General features: G+C 42.9%; 1 protein-coding gene across 1 annotated transcript; it reads right to left on the bottom strand.

Moving 5' to 3' along the window:
- Positions 1–7,736: 7,736 nt before the first annotated feature.
- On the bottom strand, positions 7,737–8,658 carry TMEM174 (transmembrane protein 174). The gene is made up of 2 exons (XM_067730080.1): positions 8,033–8,658; positions 7,737–7,842 (listed from the first exon to the last, which is right to left on the bottom strand). Exons 1-2 carry the CDS (start codon positions 8,656–8,658, stop codon positions 7,737–7,739), a joined length of 732 nt encoding a protein of 243 aa, XP_067586181.1.
- Positions 8,659–22,324: the final 13,666 nt, after the last annotated feature.

Below are 22,324 nucleotides of genomic sequence, written 5' to 3'. Positions count from 1 at the left end.
GTTCATTTTTCCCACACATGATTTTGTAATATCATGTAGTGGTCATGTGGAAAATATTCGTTCACTGAGTTATACTGACCTTTCAAATGCTGACACATTTCATTATATAAATTTTTAGAAATTACATTTTAAAATATCAATACCGATCTCAAAAGAAAAGTCCAATTTTGGAGAAGTTGTCAAGCTCACGATGACAAACAGAAGTTTTCAAAAATTCTAATTTTCACTTGAAAGGTTGAATGTTATCATTGGCAACAAATACTGTCAGTTATTTCCCTTGAAGTGACAGGCTCACTTTGTTCAGTTTTGAGAACGTCTGCCAAATGCACGAGTGAATAACTATGGTGCCTCCTGCCACAGGCCTTCGAAGACCACAGGGTAGGCTGGGAAGTCGGTTGGGATGTCACTTGAGCACAGGGACCAGAAAGGTGACCCCCAAGGATGAGCCCCCCCGCCATGGCCTCCAAGGGGCTCTAATGAGGCACAGACACACTCTAGCCTAAACCTGTCCTCTTTGAGCTTTGTAGACAGCACACAAAGCGATCTATTTGCCTTCTGAAAAATTCCAAGCATGCTTGTGTGGCTCCTGTTCAGGCTGTTGAGGGATCAGGGAGTCCTTCCTGGATGAGGTGGGATCAGACCAGCCCCACAGGCCCCGGAGGAGGAGCCCCGGACCAATTCCAGGACAGAAAGGAGCAGGGGGGGCTGCTGTAGCCACGATTCCCTCTCACACCCACTTGGGGTGGGGAGGGAGGGGAAGCATGCAAAGTTAATCCCTGGAGCCCCTTCTGATGAGGAATCCGTTCACTTAGATTGCTCTGTTTCACCTCTGAAGGTATAGTGGTGGTGCTCTTTGGTAAGTGAATGGCTGTCTGCTGTGAACAGTTTTTCAAGTGTGAAGGAGGAATCTGGATTGAGACAAATCATCCAAGGAAGAACCATGTGGAATCAGATTCATGACTCTGTGCGCTGCCGTTACACTGACGTTGGTCGGTGTTTTACCCCATGGGCAGAGGACTTAAGCAACAACATATATGTGTGAAAATTCTTTCACGTACACAGTGAAAGCTCTGTTCTCTCCCCCAGAGACTTTGTATGTGTATATAGAAGTGTTACTCATATTACATTGCCTTGTGTCCACATAGATGTATGCATACATACCACATTTGTTTCTGTGTCTTGTGTGTGTTTACCTGTTACATGTATAAGCAGCAGTGACAATGAAAATCATTTATCCTTGGACTCAAGAAGATGAGGTTAACATTAAAAGCACATGGAGAGAGATCATTTCCTTTTCTTCCTGTATTCTAAAAATAATTTTATGAACAGGCAATATTATGAACATGATAAAAAAATTTATTAATTAGCATGAATTAAAGTGAAAAATAAGTCTCCCATCCTCTGCCCCAGACATGATTATTACCAGTTTTTAAGTCTTCTTCAAGAGATATTCTATATATTTAAAAAAGAGTATGCACGCACATACCCCTTTTTAAAAAAAAAAAATGTGTTCTTTTAAACTCATGGAAGGTTAAAACGGGAAAATCACATAGCTTCATTTCCAGCCCCTTGTGTGTAAGCACAGACTCCAGCACACATATTTGTGTCTATGATTTACACATGTGTAGGTTTTGTGCTGGAGGAAAAATTCTTTGTTATAAGAAAACTTCTGGAACCTAGAAAACTGACTTCCTTCCCAGTTCATCTGGTTATTAATCTTCCTAAAAGCGCAAGACAAATAAAATCCCCATATCTGAGACCTTTGTGGTATCCCAGAGGCAGGTGAGAATCATTCCCATGGAATTGTCTTCACTTTCTGATTTGTCATCAGTTCTTAGGAGCAATCCAGTAAGGGTTTATTTAGTACGGCTCTCTGTTGATTTTATAACCAACTGCTGACTGCTTGGGACATAAAACTCTTGATGATTTACAAGTAGTGAGTGGGAAAGAAATCCATAAATCACATTCAATAATAAGAAGGTGTAGGTGAACACACACACACACACACACACACACACGCCCCTACACACACACCTTCAAAGGAAGAGTTGTAGGCATGACCAGAAAATATATTCGTTTTTAATTTGAAAATCGAGAACTCATTGGTAAGAGGCCCACAGTCAATAACCTCAGAGAGTTTAATAGTATCAGGTGGTATTTTAATGCAGAGCAAGAGGTTTTATTTCTTAGAGAGAAGACGCTGGTTCCCACTTTTGAAATGTTCAAAGGAGTTTTTTATGGTCTCTGGAGTAAAAAACTTTTTTTTTTTTTTTCCTAAAAACTTTCATCAACCAAGCCAGGAATACTGATGGTTATCAGTTTTCTGATATTATTGAAACTATTATGCAACAAATATTTCTCAAACACTCAAAGATTTTTTTTTTTTTTTTTTTTTTTTTTGCGGTATGCGGGCCTCTCACTGTTGTGGCCTCTCCCGTGGTGGAGCACAGGCTCCGGACGCGCAGGCTCAGCGGCCATGGCTCACGGGCCCAGCCGCTCCGCGGCATGTGGGATCTTCCCCGACCAGGGCACGAACCCGTGTCCCCTGCATCGGCAGGCGGACTCTCAACCACTGCGCCACCAGGGAAGCCCCAAAGATTTTTTTTATGTAATTTTTTTTTCTAGGACTGTGCTTAGAAAAATCTCTAATAATATGCTAAAAGTAGAAAAAAATAAGTTTCTAATTCCAGGAGAGTCCTAGAGTTTCAGGGAACTGCCAGGGAAATATAAAGCAAAAAACCTTGAAAAACATTTTTTTGGGGAAAGTGAAATTTAATAAATATGATTCTGCTACCGTGAATAGTTTGCGAACTCTCTGCCTCCAAAATATAGTATAATATAGACAGAAATTAAGGATCCATTTATCCAAAAGCCAATCTCATTTGGATCCTGATTCAAACAAAACAAAGAGGTAAAAAATTAAACAGAATAGAGAAAACTGAAGACATTGAATAATGACGAAATATTTGAAGACATTAAGGAGTTATTATAAATTTGGGGGGTGTAATAATGGTGTTGTATTTTTTGGAGTTTTTATCTTTTAAAGATACACAATGAAACGTTTTAGGATAAAATGACTTGATGGTTTGGATTTGCTTTTTAAAAATCCAGGTGGGGGATTGTGGGTGGGAGGATAAAAGAAGTAAGATTGGCCATGAGTTGAGGGTGGGTAATGGCTACATAGGGTTTCATATACTATTCTCTCTAATCTTGTACTTGTTTGAAATTTTACATAATGAGGAAAAAAAAAAAAGAGCTAAGTTGAACTAGAGTGGTTGTTAGCTATTTGAAAAGTTCTTCGTTTATTCATTTCACATTTGTTATGCACCAGGAACCAAGCATCCGTAGAGGGCTTTGCGCGAGGCCCTTGGTGACTGTCAAGGGGTGTAAGCGGCAGTCTGCAGACAGTGCCTGCTTGTGACAGGCGGGGACACTACTGAGAGCTAGGCTGCCCGCCCCCTTCTCTCGGTTGGTAAGAAGGTGTCTATCCCACGACCACTGTGAGGCACTTCCGTTTTGGGGGAGAAACACCAGCCCCCTGGGGGTGTAGACCTTTAGCTCAGCCCCACAGCACTGACCCGATAGTAAACAAGGCCAAAGACGAACCCCAGAGGGCCGAAGCTGAAAACAGCCACCCAAGGCCAGCTCATCACAAGCAAGTGTCTTGTTTTCACACTGTACACCCCACCCCCCAAAAAAGTGGGGGGAGCACTTAAAGGGCTGTTTTGGAACAGAGCCACTTGCTGCATTTGAAACTTAGACCCGTGCCTGGTTCAGTGGAGCGAAAGGGAAAACGGTTGCCATCCCTGCGGGATACCTACCTCCCAGGGCCCTGCAGAGACCCACACTGCAGGAGAGATCAGCCCGAGAGGAGAAAGACGTCTAAGAGCTTTGTGGAAGTTTCTTCCCTTTGGTGCCTGGGCCTCATTACCCAGGCTTGGAGGGTCCGTTCCTGTCTTGTCAAGGTTGGCAGCGGTCATCAGTGCCTCCAGACCAGAGGCCCAACCCAAACTGGCTCCCGAGAGATGTGAACATTTAGTTCTTAAGACACCCGTCCCCTTTGATTAACAAGACCTTTTTGGCTTTGTTCTGAACGATGTGTAGATTGCCAGAGCATGCCCAGCCATGGCACCCCGGTGAAGACTGAGGGCAGAGGAGAGGGATGTCTCCTGGTGCTCCGGTCACTGACATCTGGACTTTCCCAGCAAGGTCAGTATCACACCCTGTGTGCCTCTGGGTCTTGCCCTAACCAGGAAGTGTTCAGAATCAGATCACAGCTCCCTCGTCATTAAAACTCTTCAATGACTTCCCAATTGCTCTGCAGACACATACTAAGATGTTTAACAAGGCCGACAGTGGCCCATGGGTTCTGGCCTGGACACTGGACCTTTGAGCATGTGCCTAAAGCCAGGGCCACGTTCCACACCAGGAATCTCAGGGTGGATGGCATAGCTGGGACCAGACAGACCCCAATTCACTCTCCCCAGATCACAGTCCTCCATTCAGCCCTGATAAGATACTGAGAGAGAGAATGAGAAAAGGCAAATATCCAGAAAACAAACCTGAAACTCTGCCAGAAGTGTGTCCTCGCTGGTCAAAGAGACCAGCGAAGACCTGGCGTCAGAGTCCAGGGGCCAGTTGGTGGGCTTCCCATTATGTTGGCCCCTGCAACCCCAAAGGAAAACAGAAAGAGAGCATGGTGGGGTTGCTTCGAAGCCAGAGAGCTTGTGAATATAATTTCCCAGGTGCTGGAAGGCAGCTCTGTTTTTTTTGTTTTTTGGGGTTTTTTTGTGGTACGCGGGCCTCTCACTGTTGTGGCCTCTCCCGTTGCGGAGCACAGGCTCCGGACGCGCAGGCTCAGCGGCCATGGCTCACAGGCCCAGCCGCTCCGCGGCATGTGGGATCTTCCCGGACCGGGGCACGAACCTGTGTCCCCTGCATCGGCAGGTGGACTCTCAACCACTGTGCCACCAGGGAAGCCCGGCAGCTCTGTTTGAGGGCCGTAGCAGCAGCAAAATAAAAAGGTTTACGCAGCTGGCCCCTCCTCCTCCTCTTTGTCTAGCATCAGCTGCTGTTCCTTTAGCTCCTGGCACCGGCCTCAGAGGTCCAGGGAGTCCGATGTCATGGCTGTGCATGTAACGGTGCTCCCGGGGTTATACAGGGCCGTGGTCCCGACTTCACTTTCCCAAGTCAGCTCTGGTGACCCTCCCGACTAGTCCAAATCCCTCTTATGGCTCCAGGATCCCTCTTGGGTGTCAGGGCATAAGTGATCAGTAGCTGTCTCTCTCTCTACACTAGCCGTAGCTGCTTTTCTGCGGGTTCAGTTTTTCAATGTTATAACCCTACTTGATGGCCCGAGTCCTGACACAGAGGACGTGCTCAATAAATAAGTGCTGAATTCCTATTTTCTGAGCCCCACCTCCCACCTTGAGCTGTCAGCTCTGGTGCACTGTCTCCAGAAGCATAAATTACCTCTGCGTTAGCACTTTGTCTGCCTTGGAACAGGGACAGTTTGTGCTGAATGACTGCAGCCTAGAGCTAAAAAGCCCCCAAGGCCACTTCCCTGCACATCGGACTCCAGGCATCACTGAGACAAAGTAGCTGTCCCACCGTCCCACCTTTCACACGTGGTTGTCCTTTCTTAACATCTCTTTCCCTTTTGAACTACCCTTGATGCTCATTGGTACCCAAATCCAGGAACATAAAGTTATGCGGTGGGTGAGGATGACGAGGGAGAGGGATGAGGGAGGCAGGTGTGTGGGCGTTGCCAGTGGGCATGCCACGGTGGTGCTCAACTACGTCCCTGTCACCTAACGTCCTCCCTGAACTGATGGCCTTCAGCCAGGAGTCCAGTATTTCATGAATATGCTGAGCAAAAAGCTGTTTTCTGCCAACTGAATCATATTTTTCAATCACCTGCTATCACTGAACATGAAAATGAATTCTCATACAAAGAGATTTCGTGCCTAGTGAGAGAGTGGCATGGACATATATATTCATATACACACTACCAAATGTAAAATAGCTAGCTAGTGGGAAACAGCCGCATAGCACAGGGAGATCAGCTCGGTGTTTTGTGACCACCTAGAGGGGTGGGGTAGGGAGGGTGGGAGGGAGGCACAAGAGGGAAGAGATATGGGGATATATGTATATGTATAACTGATTCACTTTGTTTTACAGCAGAAACTAACATACCATTGTAAAGCAATTTTACTCCAATAAAGATGTTAAAAAAAGTGAAGTACAATATAGATACAAAAAAAAAGTAGCAATGACCATTAAAGGAGAGTGTGTTACAGTATTGTAAATCAACTACACCCCAATATAAAATAAAAATTAAATTTAAAAAAAGAGATTTTATCCCTAAGATATAATACAAATCACAATAATAATATACCAAGCTTATTTTAATCATATCCTTGGAAAACTAGATACTTCTGATAAAGATTAGTAAAAATCACTCCATATACGACCACAGTACCAAAACTCTAAAGGATTGCTAAATCCTGGTCTTCCTTTGGGATGAGCCACGCACCCTTACCTTGAGTGGCCTACCTTTGTAGCCTATGGAAAATACTTTCTTTTAAACTCTGATGGTTTAGTCTGTCTCTTCTAAAGTCTGTGAATCTGTTCTGGTTGTTGTTACACAGCCCAGATTCTGGGAGATTAAGAGCACCTAAGTATTTTTATAAAGAAGGTGAGCTTATCTTGACCATAAAGATTGTTTCCATGACATGATTTTCCAGGTGTTGACACAGCAGCTCTATTCTGTCTAATTTAACAGATCTCATCTATGTGTAGGGAGGTGCTCGTGTTCTGTTGGCCACTGGGTCCAGCACAAATCCCATGCTGGGGTGGGCACCTCAAGCTTCAGCCTTGCTAGAGAGAACATCGACAGCTGAGAGTCGCTGTGATGTGTCTCTCCGTGGTAACTTAAGGATTTATTGACATCATCGTCCTATTATTTTTTTTAATTAATTTTTATTGGAGTACGGTTGCTTTACAATGTTGCATTAGCCTCCACTGCACAACAAAATGAACCAGCCATACACACACAGATATCCCCTCGCTTTTGGACTTCCCTCCCATTTAGGTCACCACAGTGCATTAGGTAGAGTTCCCTATGCTACACAGTATGTTCCCATCAGTTGTCTATTTTATGAGCCAGCTATCTAATACTGTTCTAACAGAAGACATTATTTTATTCCATTTAATTCATTTATTTTTGCAGCCTTTAAGATGCCAGAGTCCTCAAGGGATGCCAGATGGCAACCAAGTTCTTGTACGTATGAAGATCCCCAGCTGAGAACAGGAACTGGGAAATCTCCATTTGAGCCCGTTTTCTACTCCCTGCTTCCTTCCCCTACCCCCATTCTCACTACTGTGGAAACTCCCAAAGTCACAGCAGTAGTGAGTTTTCCCTTGGCTACTGGAGCTCAAATTAAGACACCAGTGCGTTCCAGTGGGAAAGGGGTGGGTGGTGAATAAACAGGTGAAATTCCTGATCCTGAGCCATATCCAGGGGATTTCTAGCTCGATCGGAAGTGCATATCCCCACCCTAGACTAATTTTTAACAGTCAGAGAGATTCTACCTCCCATTTCCCCCTTCCCCACCTCGAATGGTATCTGTCAGGCTTCCTGGGCTTCTCTGTTGTCTAACTTCTGAAGGTCACAGCATAGAACACTTCAGTTGTCAGCAAAAAACTAAAACTCTGTGCCCCCAGCCGCATAGTCTCTAGCGAGGGAGGGAGCATATTTCCTCATAGCGGGGAGGAGAGAAACAGGCAGAGTCCTCATCTCCCAGCTGTGTCTCTTCTATCTGCTCAGCATCAGGGCCGGTCCTGAAACGGGAGCAGAAAGCACAAAATGCATTACAGCCCACAGCACCGCTCTCAGAACCAATGCCACCATCCTGGCAACGGGCCACACGGAGATCTGCAGTCTCCCACCACCTTCCTCACAGACCAAACACAGCCATAGACCGTGACTGCCACAGCTGGAAGGGGAGCATCGCCAAGGCACACATCCTACCTGTCATTTCCACCGTCCACGAAGGAGAGGTAGTCCTGGTCATCAACAAAGGCAGCATTCTCTGGAGGGTAGATGGTGTAGTACTGAGGAGGGCTTGGCATGGTGGCCACCATCCCTCCAGATGGTATGAGGCCACACGGGTTCACCACTGGCTGCAGGTAGGTGGTGTTCATCCCCATGGGCTCTTGAGAGCCATAAGGGGGAGGGATGTACTGCACCACGGTGGCCCCATGGAAGGTGATGGGTTGGTTGATACCAGTGAAAACAAACGATTGTCCTCCTGCCATCTGCTCTGAGTCCGGGAACCTCTCCTCACTTTCTCTGCACAATTGGCAAGAGAGCATTTTGAACTTGCAGATGGCAATCAGGATGAATGTCACCCCCACTGACAGCAGGATGGGCCCAAGGAGCTGGGTCCATTCAAAGTGGGAGGCTCCTTGGTGTTTGATCCAGCCCATGATGGTGAACGTGATCCCCACCAGTCCCAGGAAGATGCCTGAGAAGAGCAAGGTGGCCCCCGCCTTGTCGTCATCCGACACCTGGATGTCAGCAGTACTGGGTGTGTAAGGAGTGACCGAAAACACGTTGAGAGGGAAATCTTCCATGCGGCCGCGGCCCTGCTCCATCATCCTTACACTGCTTCAAGAGGAAAGAGGTTGTGAGAGCTCCTGAGAGCAGAGCAAAGGAATCCCAGGTTCAGATTAGTTATGGAAGAACTTTGGGCTTCTGTGGTTAACAGAGTAGAACATGCAGAGCCCTGAACTTTGTTTAGAAGAATAAAGGTCTGAGAAATGAAGCCTGAATCTTTCTCATATCTTGTCAACAATTGGAGGCCTCTGATTTGCAATTCAATGACAAGCTCTCTCTCTTCCCATTCATTCACTCATTCAGAAAGTTTTTACTGAGCCCATCTTATGTGCCAGGCAGTACTTTTTTAGATGTGTTAGGCACTGCTCCAAGGCTCTGTTTGCATCCTACCCAAACCAAGATTGTAGAAATAGCAGAGGACCCCCCCCTACCAGGGCCTCTGGTTGTGCAGGGGCCCTTGATGTGTCCACCACATGTTCAGGAATCTAACCTAACTTTCCTACTGGGTCAGCTCACTAGAAATAGAGACCTGTTTCATGACTGTCTGTTTTCCTTCCCACCCCAGGAATCCCTAGTTGTGATGACACTTAAACTTTCATGGCAGCTCTCACAAAGCTCTGAGGTCCTGCTCTTTCCTGGCCAGCTCCAAGTGCCTTGGCTTTCAGCATTTGGGGAACAATTCCAGCTGTGGGAGAGGAAAGACACCCTAGAGGCCTTTCCATGCACCACGTCATTGTCAGAGCATCAGGTATGACCTGGGGTCTCAGGGACACGCAATTCAGACCCTGGCTCGGTAGTGGCAGCACAGTCCCCAGTTTCCATCGTGAAGTAAACAGCTGGATTTTCAAGTCTGCTGTGTTTTGCAACCAAACCCAAGCTGATTTCAAGAAGAAAACTTGCCCTTCAATGACATGATCTGTCATTCATAACTACAACTTCAGAAGAGCCCCAACCAATTTCATCCTCCACAGAATAGTAACTGTAGCCCTGTAACCTTCCTAGACAGATCTTCTCCAAACAGATGTGTCTCTTCAGGGGTTAAATATTATATCAGCTCCCTTTTGCAGGCATGAGCTCAAGGTCCAGGAGGAGTTGCCCTCTTGCCCTAGGGCAGGGCTTCCCAAACTTGCCTGATGATAAAAATCACCTGGGCCACTTTTTTTAAATGGCAGCATGTGAGTTCCCAACTCAGCTCAACAGAACCAACATTTCCAAGGGAGAGTAAGTGCCTCAGGTGGTTCTTATCATCAGAAATCTTTGGAAACCCTACGTTTATCCCAAGTGCTCCTGGGAAACTAGGGGACTTTTTTCCCCTCCAAAATGCCTCTCCCTGCTACAGGACAAGGCTGGTGATCTTCAACTTCACTGCCAAACAGAAGGGAAAGCAAGCAGGTGACCCCCTCAGGTATCTCCCCATGCGTGTCCTCCAGCAGCAAGGATGGAGTGGTGTTGCAGTAGGAGGGGTCTGCCCCTTGTCCCACTGGGATAGATCAGAGATCCAGGGGAGCCAACTTTTCTCTTTAATCATAAAAATTCTGGTCAGCTAGGCTGACATTCTTTACAGGCTCTTAACCCCTGAAAGTCCCCGGCATTTAGAAAGAGCTAGGCTCTCCAAATTGTTCTTCTAAACCACTCAGTTTATGTTTCGCATTTGCCTTTAGCTACATCCATTTGCAATTACGACAACTGGGAACACTGACAGAGCAGGGGAGAGAGAGCACCTTCCTCTAAACAGCTCGTGAATCCAAAACTGGAATGGCTTTCAGAGCAGACTGGTGAGGAAATTCTAGTTATACTTCCTTTTTATTTTATTTATATTTTATTGAGGCATAGTTGATTTATTATATTAGTTTCAGGTGTACAACAAAGTGATTCAAAATTTTACAGATTATACTCCATTTAAAATCATTATAGAATATTGGCTATATTCCCTCTGCTGTACAATATATCCATGTAGCTTATTTATTTAATGAATAGTAGTTTGTACCTCTTAATCCCCTTCCTGTGTCTTGTCCCTTCCCCCTTTCCCTCTCCCTACTGGTAACCACTGGTTTGTTCTCTATATCTGTGAATCTGTTTCTGTTACTCATTCGTTTCATTTTTTAGATTCCACATATAAATGATAACATACAGTATTTGTCTTTCTCTGTCTGACTTATTTCACTAAGCATAATACCCTCCATCTCCATCCATGCTGTTGCAGATGGCAAAATTTCATTCATTTTTATAGCTGGGTAATATTCCATTGTAAATATGTATACCACATCTTCTTTATCTATTGATCTATTCATGAACACTTAGGTTGCTTCCATATCTTGGCTATTGCAAATAATGCTGCTCTGAACATTAGGGTGCATGTATCTTTTTTATTGAAGTATAGTTGATTTACAATGTTGTGTTAGTTTCAAGTGTACAGCAAAGTGATTTAGTTATATACATATATGTGTATGTATTTTCAGATTATTTTCCATTATAGGTTATTACAAGATATTGAATATTGTTCCCTGGGCTATACAGTAAATCCTTGTTGCTTATTTTATGTATAGAAGTGTGTATCTGTTAACCCCATTCTCCTAATTTATCCCTCTCCCCGCACCCCGCACCTTCCTCTTTGGTAACCATAAGTTTGTTTTCTATGTCTGTGGGTCAGTTTCTGTTTTGTGTCTTTTTGAATTCGTGTTTTCATTTTCTTTGGCTATATACCCAAAGAATTGCTGGGTCATATGGTAGTTCTATTTTTAGTTCTTTGAGGAACCTCTGTCCTGTTTCCACAGTGGCTGCACCAGTTTACATTCCCACCAACAGTGTACAAGGGTTCCCTTTTCTTCACATCCTCATTAACATTTGTTATTTGTGTTCTTTTTGATGATAGCCATCCTGACAACTGTGAGGTGATATCTCATTGTGGTTTTGATTTGCGTTTCTCTGATGATTAGTGATGTTGAGCATATTTTCATGTGCAGATTGGCCAGGTGGTCATTTGGAAAAAATGTCTACTTAGGTCTTCTGCCCATTTTTCTATTGGGTTGTTTGTTTTTTAATATTAAGTTGTATAAGCCATTTATATATTTTGGATATTAACCCTTTATTGGTCATATCATTTGCAAATATTTCCTTCCATTCAGTAGGTTGTCTTTTTGTTTTGTCAATGGTTTCCTTTGCTGTGCAAAAGCTTTTAAGTACCATTTGTATATTTTTGTTTCCTTTAACTTAGGAGACAGATTCAAAACAACTATTACTATGATTTATGTCAAAGAGTGTTCTGCCTCTGTTTTCTTCTAGGAATTTTGTGGTTTCTGGTCTTACATTTTGCTCTTTAATCTATTTTGAGTTTATTTTTGTATAAGGTGTGAGAAAATGTTCTAATTTCATTGTTTTACATGTAGCTGTCCAGTTTCTCAGCACCACTTATTGAAGAAAATATCTTTTCCCCATTGTATATTCTTGCCTCCTTGTCACAGATTAATTGACCATAAGTGTGTGGATTTATTTCTGGGCTTTTTATTCTGTTCCATTGTTCTATGTGTTTTTGTGCCAGTACCATATTGTTTTGATGACTGTATCTTTGTAGTATAGTCTGAAGTTAGGGAGCATGATACCTTCAGTGCTGTACTTCTTTCTCAAAATTGTTTTGTCTATTCAGGGTTTTTTGTGCTACCATACAAGTTTTAAAATCATTTTTTCTAGTTCTAAGATAAAGGCCATTGGTATTTTGATAGGGATTGAATTGAATCTGTAGATTGTCTTGGTAGTATAGTCATTTTAACAATATTTATTCTTTCAATCCATGAATACGGAATATCTTTCTATTTGTGTTGTCTTCCATTTCAGACATTCCAGACAGACAGACACTGTCTTCCATCAGTGTCTCATAGTTTTCTGAATATAGGTCTTTTACCTCCTTAGTTAGATTTATTCCTAGGTATTTTATTCTATTTAATGCAATTGTAAATCCTTAATTTCTCTTTCTCATAGTTTGTACTTAGAATATAGAAATGCAACAGATTTCTGTATATTTATTTTGTGTCCTGCAACTTTACCAAATTCATCAATGAGCTCTAGTAGTTTTTTTGTGGTGTCTTTTGGATTGTATATGTATAGTATCCTGTCATCTGCAAAGAGCAACAGTTTTACTTCTTCCTTTCCAATTTGGATTCCTTTTTCTTATCTGATTGTTATGGCTAGAACTTCCAGTACTATGTTGAATAAAAGTGGCAAGAGTGGGCATCCTTGTCTTGTTCCTTATCTTAGAGGAAATGCTTTCAGCTTTTCACTGTTGAAAATGATGTGAGCTGTGGGCTTGTCATATGTGGCCTTTATTACATTGAGATATGTTCCCTCTATACCCATTTTGTGGAGAGTTTTCATAATAAATGGGGGCTGAATTTTGTCAAAAGCTTTTTCTGCATCTATTGAGATGATTACATTATTTTTAATCTTCAGTTTGTTAACATGGTGTATCACCTTGATTGATTTGCAAATCTTGAACCATCCTTGCATCCCTGGGATAAATCTCATTTGATCATGGTGTATGGTCCTTTTAATATATTGTTGGATTGAGTTTGCTAATATTTTGTTGAGGATATTTGCATGTATGTTCATAGTGATATTGGCCTGTAATTTTCTTTCTTTTTTTTTTTTTGTAATTTTCTTTTTTTGTGATATCTTTAGTATCAGGGTAATGCTGGCCTTGTAGAATGAGTTTAGGAGCATTCTTTCCTCTGCAAATTTTTGGAATAGTTTGAGAGGGATAGGTGTTAACTTTTCTCTAAGTGTTTGGTAGAGTTCATCTATGAAGCCATCTGGTACTGGACTTTTGTTTCTTGGGAGTTCTTTTATTATTATTATTACATATTCAGTTGCATTGCTGGTGATTTGTTTGTTCATATTTTCTATTTCTTCCTGGTTTAGTGTTGGGAGATTGTACATTTCTAGGGATTTTCCCATTTCTTCTAGGTTGTCCATTTGCTTGGTATATAGCTGTTCAAAGTAAGCTCTTATGATCCTTTGTATTTCTGTGGTGTCAGTTGTAACTTCTCCTTTTTCATTTTTGATTTCACTGATTTGGGCCCTCTCTGTTTGTTTCTTGATGAGTCTGGCTAAAGGTTTATCAATTTTGCTTATGTTTTCAAAGAATCAGCTCTTAGTTTCTTTCTGTCTTTCTTTCTTTCTTTCTTTCTTTCTTTCTTTCTTTCTTTCTTTCTTTGTCTCTATTTCATTTGTTTCTGCTCTGATCTTTATGATTTTTTTTCCTTCTACTAACTTCTGGTTTTGTTTGTTCTTCTTTTTCTAGTTCCTTTAAGTGTAAGATTAGGTTGTTTATTTTTTTTATTTTTTTATTTATTATTATTTTTTTTTCCGGTACGCGGGCCTCTCACTGTTGTGGCCTCTCCCATTGCAGAGCACAGGCTCCGGACGCGCAGGCTCAGCGGCCACGGCTCACAGGCCCAGCCGCTCCACGGCATGTGGGATCTTCCCGGACCGGGGCACGAACCCGTGTCCCCTGCATCGGCAGGCGGACTCTCAACCATTGTGCCACCAAGGAAGCCCTAGGTTGTTTATTTGATATTTATTTCCTGAGTGGGCATGTATCCCTATAAACTTTCCTCTTAGAACTGCTTTTGCTGCATCCCATAGATTTCTGATCATTGTGTTTTCATTTTCATTTGTATCCAGGTATTTTTAAATTTCTTCTCTGATTTCTTCAGTGATCCATTTGTTGTTTAGTAGCATATTATTTAGCCTCCATGTGTTTGTATTTTTGCAGTTTTTTCTTGTAGCTGATTTCTAGTCTCATAGCATTGTTTTTGGAAAAGATGCTTCATATGATTTCAGTTTTCTTAAATTTACTGATACATTTTTGTGGTCTAGCATGTGATCTATCCTGGAAGAATGTTCCATGTGCACTTGAACAGAACGTGTATTCTGCTGCTTTTGAATGGAATGTTCTATCAATTAAGTCCCTCTGGCCTAATGTGTCATTTAAGGCCAGTGTTTCCTTATTGATTTTCTGTCTGGATGATGTGTCCATTGATGTAAATGGTGTGTTAAAATCTTCTATTATTATTGTGTTACTGTCAATTTCTCACTTTATATCTGTTAATGTTTGCTTTATGTATTTATGTACTCCTGTGTTGGATGCCTATATATTTACAATTGTTTTATCTTCTTCTTAGATTGATCTCTTGATCATTACATAATGTTCTTCTTTGTATCTTGTGATAGTCTTGTTTTAAAGTTTATTTTGCCTGATATAAGTATTGCTACCCCAGCTTTCTTTTGATTTCTATTTGCATGGAATACCTTTTTCTATTCCCTCACTTTCAGTCTGTGTGTGTCTTTAGATCTGAAGTGAGTCTCTTGTAGAGTCACTATATATATATGGGTATATAGGTAGTATATGTATATGTGGGTCTTGTTTTTGTATCCATTCAGCCACTCTCTGTCTTTTGATTGGAGCATTTAGTCTATTTACAGTTAAAGTAATTATTGATAGGTATGTACTTACTGCCATTTTGGGGGATTGCTTTTGTAGTTCTTTTTTGTTCTCCTTTTGTTCTTCCCTTGTGATTTGATGACTATATTTAGTGTTATGTTTGGATTCCTCTCTCTTTTTTGTGTGTGTATTATAGATTTTTGGTTTTTGGTTACCATGAGGTTTATATATAGCAGTCTCTTTCTAGATAGATGGATGGATAGATAGATAGATAGATAGATACAGATATGATTATTTTAAGTTGCTGATCCCTTAGTTTCAAACACATTTTAACAATTCTGCATTTTTACTCCCCCTCATGATTACTGGTTTTGACATATCTTTTTGTTTTCTGTATCCCTTAACTACTTATTACAGACATAGACAAGTTTACTACTTTTGTCTTTTAACCTTCCTACTAGCTCTGTACATGGTTGATTTACCACCTTCACTGTATATTTGCCTTTACCAGTGAGTTTTTTCCTTTTGTAATTTTCATGTTACTAGTTGTGGCCTTTTCTTTTTCACTTAGAGAACTCCCTTTAATACTCCTTGCAAAGCTGATTTGGTGGTAATGAACTCTTTAAGCTTTTGCTTCTCTGTAATCTGAATGAAAGCCTTGCCAGATAGAGTATTCTTGGTTGTAGGTTTTCCCCTTTCATCACTTTAAATCTATCGTGTCAGTTCCCTCTGGCCTGCACAGTTTCTACTGAAAAGTCAGGTGATAGACTTATGGGCATTCCCTTGTACATAACGTGTTGCTTTTTCCTTGCTGCTTTTAATATTCTCTCTTTATCTTTACTTTCTGCTACTTTAATTACAGTGTGTCTTCATGCGGTCCCTTTGGGGTTGATCCTATTGGGAATTCTTTGTGATTCCTGGACCTGAATGTCTGTTTCCTTTCCCAAGTTAGGGAAGTTTTCAGCTATTAAGATATGATGTTTTCAAATATGTTCTCTGCCCCTTTCGCTCTCTCTTCTCCTTCTGGGACCCCTATAATGTGAATGTTAGTATGCTTGATGTTGTCTCAGAAGATTCTTATGCTTTCTTCATTTCTTTTTATTCTTTTTTCTGTGATTTCCACTACTCTGTCTTCCAGCTCACTGATCCATTCCTCTGTATCATTTAATTTATTGTTGATTCCTTCTAATGTATATTTCATTTCAGGCATTGTATTCGTAGGCTCTATTTGCTGCTTCTTTATACTTTCTAATGCTTTGTAAAACTTCTCACTGTGTTCATCCATTCTTCTCCCAAGTTCTTTGAGCATCTTTATGATCATTACCTTGAACTCTTTATTGGATAGATTGCCTGTCTCCACGTCACCTAGTTCTTCTTCTGGGGTTTTATCTTATTCCTTCAGTTGGAACATATTCCTTTGTTGCCTCATTTTTCCTAACTTTCTGTTTTTATTTATATGTATCTGGTAGGTCAGTTACATTTCCTGACATTGGAGAAGTGGCCTTTTGTAAGAGACATCCTAGACATCCCAGCAGTGCACTTCCCTCTTGTCGCCAAAGCTATATGCTCTAGGGGTGCTCCATATGTCGGCTGCCTGGGTCCTTCTGTTGTGGGGTCTGACTACAGTCTGGTAGGTGTGTCTGGCCTCCAGTCTGTTCAGTTGCCAGGCCCTGCTTTGTGCAGAGGCTGCCAGCTGCTGGTTAGTGGAGCCAGATCACAAGGCGACTGGCTGTGAACTCCAGGAGGTCCCAGGGCTAGTGTTGGTTCACTGGTGGGCAGAGCCAGGTTCTTGGGTGGGTAATTGTGGTGCCAGGATTTCCAGATCTAGTGTCAGCCTGTTGGTGGGTGGGGCCAGTTCCTGACACAGCTGGCTGTGGGTTCCAGGGTGTCCCAATGCTGATAATGGCCCACTTGTGAGTGGGGCTAGATCTCAGGATGGCTGGATGAGGAGTCCAATGTATCTCAGAGCTGGTGTTGGCCTGCTGGTGGGTGGGACGGGGACCTGAGTTGTCCTAGAGCTGGAATTGGCCTGCTGGTGGACAGAGCCAGGGTTGCAGGGGTGCTGGGGCTGGTGTTGGCCTGCTGGTATGTTGGCTGAGTCCTGCAGTTGTCCTGAAGCCAGTGTCCACTTGCTGGTAGGTGGGGCTGGGGTCCAGGTGTTCCTGGGCCTGGTGCCTACCCACCAGTGGGTGAAGCCTGGTGCTGAGGCTACTGGCAGCCCGCTGGCAGATTCAGGCCCTAGAATCTCTGGTTGCAGGGCCCAGGAATCTCAGAGCTGGTGTCAGACCACTGGTGGGTGAGGCTGATTCCTGACACAGCTGGCTGTGGGGTCCAGGGTGTCCTGAAGCTTGTGTCAACCCACTGGTGAGTGGGGCCAGATCCCAGGGCAGCTGGCTGAGGGGTCCAAGGTGTCTTGAGCTTGTGTAGGGGGCTGATGGGCAGGGTTGGGGCTCAGAAGGTCCTGGGCCTGGTTCTGGCTTGCTGGTGGGTAGGCTGGGTCCTGCCATAGCAGGCTGCAGGGCTGTGGTTATCCTGGAGCTGGTCCCTGCCCACTGTTGGGTGAGCCTGATCCCAAGTTAGAGCCAGCTCATGGATGGGCAGGACTGGGGCCCAAGGGGTCCTGGGATTGGTGCCTTCCCACTGGGTCCTGGGGTCTCTGGGTGTAGGACCCTGGGGGTCCCGGGTCTAGTGCCTGTGCAGTGATATGTGAGGCCAAGCTGTGGGCCCTCCAGTAGACAGGGCTGTGTCCAGGGGTGGCTGTATGTTCAGAGAGTCTTAAGGCTGCCTGCCTGCTGGCAGGTGGGGCTGTGCTTGGCCTGAGGCATCCCAGTACTACAAGCTGGTGGGACTGGGTCCTGAGGCTAACAAGCTACAGAGAGGATTACAAAATGGAATTTGCCAGTGCCAGTGTCCACAGGCTCCCCAAAATAGCTCCTGTCAGTGTCTATGTCCCCAGGGTGAGCTCCAGTTGCTTCCTGCCTCTCTAGGAGACTCTCCAAGGTCAGCAGGTGGGTTTGACCTAGATTCCTTTCAAATTACTGCTTCTGCCCTGGGTCTCAGAGTGTGTGAAATTTTGTGTGTGCCCTGTAAGAGTGGAGTCTCTACACAGCCCTCTGGGTCTCCCAATAGTAAGCCCCCCTGGTCTTCAAAGCTAAATGTTCTGAGGACTTGTCTTCCCCAGGCAGCACTCCCAGGCTGAGGAGTCCAGCGTGGAGTTTAGACCCCTCACTCCTTGGGGAGAACCTCTGCAATCGTAATTATTCTCTCATTTGTGGGTCACCAACCTGGGGGCATATGTCTTGAATATACCGCAACTCTGCCCCTCCTACGTGTCTCGTTGTGGTTCTTTCTTTATACCTTTAGTTGTAGAAGATCTTTTCTGGTAGATTCCAGTCTTTCTCACCAATACTTGCTCTGTAAATAGCTGTAACTTTGGTGTGCCATGAGAGTAGGTAAGCTGAGTGTCTTCCTATTCTACCATCTTGTCTAAGCTCTCAATTCAGATCCCTCCACTTACACTTTCAAGGTCACCTTGACTCTGCCTCTCTCCCTAAAAACTCAAATTCTGTATATATATAGTAAATACCAATTTTTTTAAAAGCTAACAAGCTGAATTCAGTAGCACATTAAAAGTATTATACACCATGACCAACTGGGATTTATTCCTGGAATGCAAGAATGGTTCAGCATATGAAAACCAATCAGTGTAATACACTATATTGAAGGGAAAAGACCCCATAGGCTCATCTCAGTGCACACCAGGAAAAAAAAAAGTGTTAAGATTTATTGAACACTTACAATGCATCAGGCACAATTCTAGATATTTAACGTACATGGTTTCATTTCATCCTTTTAACAACCAGGTTACAATCGAGAGAACTAGGCTGATTATTAAGCTGTTGTGACTCTGCTCCAAACCCACCCCTTGATACTTTGCTTTAGTTGAGACTCTGCCAAGAACAAATATTTCCCTTTGCCAGATGGCTCCATATTAGACTCTGCCAGTAGGGAGCACTAGAGGGAGACGGCAAGGTGGGAGGAAGGAGACAGCAATTACAACTGATCCTTGAACCACAGGGGTTTGAACTGCATGGGTCTACTTATACTGGGATTTTTTTCAATAGTAAATACTACAGTACTACACAATCTGCGGTTGGTTGAATCTGCAGATGCAGAACCACAGATACAGGGAAACCACAGACACCACGGGCTGACTGTAAGTGATGCATGGGTTTTCAACTGCATGGAAGGTTGACATCCCTAACCACCCCACCACGTTGTACAAGGGTCAGCTGTACTACTTCGTCTTTTGCTTGCTGCTACTGTCAGTGTCACCCCATCAGCAGTTCTTCATCCTGGTAGGAACAGTTCCAATTTCCGGTTTCCCTCCACGCATACACCAAGAGCCAGCCTCACTGTGCCCCTTCAAAAACACCACCACCTGCCAAACAGTGCTCTCTCCTCAGAGGTTCTTTTTTTTAATAGATTACTGGTTTATTTTAAAAAGGTATGACTCAGGAACAGCCAGACAGAAGAGGTGCACTGGGCAAGGTATGGGGAAAGGTGCACAGAGCTCCCATCGTCTCTCGGAGTGCACCACTCTCCCCAAATCTCCACGTGTTCACCAACCTAGAAGCTCTCTGGACCCTGTCCTTTTGGGCTTTTATGGCGGCTCCCCAGAGGTTCTTTATCCCAACTCCTGAGATGCCAGCACAAGTTGAATGGCATCCTTTATCCAGAAAACAAGGTGCCAGCTCCATGGGGTCCCTTCTCTAAGCTTCTATATTCTAATGTAACTCCAGCTCCTTCCCTCTGTTCCCCCAACCTATTTTTACTATCTCTGAGTTACCTCGGTGTTCATTTTTTGCGTTTTCAGTCCTCCAATACCTGTTCAACTAGTTTCCTAAATTAAATCCTCTCTATTAAAATAACTAGTATGGTTTGTGTTTCCCTAACTGGATCCTGACTGATATGTAGTACCAACAGTGGGTTTAGGAAACATACCTACAAAGGTGGGATTCTGGAGTTGGTTTGGTCATATTCTTGGCCTCAAATACAGTGCTAAGCTCAATGAAAAAATGGGACATTAGTAACCCAAGTCACGTAGTAACATCAAAATTAATCAAAATATCACCTGTGGTAGGCTGCAAAAAAAGTGCCTAGTGAAGGAAGAGCCCTAGGGACCAAGTGGCTGCTACAGTTAACTAGTATGATAGTTATGATAGGCTATGAGGATTGTGAGATGGAGATGGCCACTTCTGAGTGCCCTAGAACACTTACAAAAGGAAAAATAGCAATCTCACGTCTTTAAAATATCAGCTCAAGTGATGGTCAGAAAACCAAAGGGCTTCTACAGTGGCCCTAAAAGAATCTCTTCTTTCTAGTATCTTCAGGGCTGACCTCACTGAAAATCAAACACAAAATTTAAATATTCAGGGTACATAATTACAACAAAAGTTTAATTCACAGCCTTATCAAGTATCTAATATGAAAGGTAGGGGGTTGATTGTGAAAGATTGGGATCCTCAGACTTGGAATGAGGACACACATGTAGGCTCAGATGAAGTTGAGAATCTTGAGCCCCTGAGTCATTCTGAGCCATCCTTGTTAGAAGAAGCAACTCTCTCCACTTATTTCACCTGAATATACTATAATAACCTCACCTTAAGCAGCAAAGGATGCCTATTCTCAAAATTCACGCCAGGTACCTCTTGTTGCCTCTAAACATAATTTATCAAATTTCAGCATACTCTAGGGTGTAGTACATTCTATTCTGACTCAGGAGAAAATGGCTTACTCTCCAAAAGAATTATAAAATTTTAAAAATTTATATCAGCAGAAATGTGGAGAATAGGGGTAGAAATTAATCCTAAGGATTAATAGAATATAGTTTTGGATTGGTAAATTTTTATATGGGTGCACTTAACAGATATTCTAGATTTAATGTTAGTGTTATTAATTTATTGTTGTTTAATTTAATGTTAATGTATTCTAGATTTAATGTTAATATTAATGTGTATAGCTGGAAGTGACCTTACTAGTGCACTTGGTTGGTTGATTGACACTTGGACTCTACAGTGGCTTGTATTCAATGAGGTTGAGATACCAGAAATTCTCTGGTATAATGTAGAGGAATTCAGACTTTGAGAGATAGAGATGTTGGAGTAGACTTTTTATGACTGACCTTTACACTTATTTTCTACCCCTTGATCCCTTCACCAAGGTGTTGAGAAATACATTAGTGTGGAAAGCATCAATATCCTTGAAAAGTTTACTGATGGCTGTCTTCTCTAGGCCAGGTATGATATCAAGAAATGTTGCCAATAAGGTGGGCCCACTGATTTTAACGGGGCTGATATGGGAATTTCAGACTAGTAGAGGCCAAGAGAAAGCACTTAATAGCCAAAGACAAGAGGAGTGCATTTACCATAATGGGTATCAGGGATGAAGGATGGTAGTCAGAATATTTTGACCCACCATAACCTTTGGTTATGGCTAATTGATCATCATGTCCCTAGGAATGAAAAAGGTGAGCATCCTACTAAAATGTTACTTGGTGTGCATAACAGGTAAAACTCCAGATCTGGTGACCAAAAACCTGACTCGTGTCATCACAATAGAAAGTCAAGGCTTCTTATTCAGTTTTTGAACCTAAGCCATTCACAGACCTGGAGCTCCGTGACTGGAGGAGAGGCGGGTTCCCCTTCAAAAAGAACCCTGCCACACTGCTACAAGTATATATACTTTAAATCTTCCTCCAAGTATTTTTCAAAGGACATACAGCCATTTGTCCAAACCTCTGGGAATTGATACACCCTGACTCTGAACTGACACTATTTCTAGGGACCCAAAATGCCACTGTGGTCCATAAGTCAAAGTGGGGGGCTTAGTGTGGTTGGGTGCTAAATGGAATTTTGTCTTGTTGAATACAGTGGGACCAGTAGTTCTGTGAAACCACCCTGTGTGTATTTCCCCAGTTCCTGAATGTAAAATTAGAATCGACATACGTGGCAACTGGCGAATCCCCACATTAATTCTCTAACCCGTGGAACATGGCTACTATGGTAGGAAGAGCCAAGTAGAAGTCCTTCCCTATCAGGATAGAAAAATAAAAGCAATAACACTTTCCTGGAGGAAATTGCAGAGATCAGTGTCATCATGAAAGACTTGAAAGATATAGGGGTGGTGATACCTATCACATCCCTATTTAATTCACCCCTTTGGCTTCTTAAGAAAATTATAAATTTATCAAGTGGTGATTCCAATTG

The sequence above is a fragment of the Pseudorca crassidens genome, chromosome 3 (genome assembly GCF_039906515.1).
Source record: "Pseudorca crassidens isolate mPseCra1 chromosome 3, mPseCra1.hap1, whole genome shotgun sequence".
In the NCBI taxonomy this organism is placed as follows: domain Eukaryota; kingdom Metazoa; phylum Chordata; class Mammalia; order Artiodactyla; family Delphinidae; genus Pseudorca; species Pseudorca crassidens.
This window is presented reverse-complemented; position numbering and strand designations above follow the sequence as displayed.

Excerpts from the sequence above, each read along its gene's own strand:
- TMEM174 (XM_067730080.1), bottom strand. The coding sequence starts at position 8,658 with ATGGAGCAGGGCCGCGGCCGCATGGAAGATTTCCCTCTCAACGTGTTT. Across the intron at positions 7,843-8,032 it reads GTGGACGGTGGAAATGACAG|GACCGGCCCTGATGCTGAGC; the intron begins GTAGGATGTGTG and ends CTCCCGTTTCAG.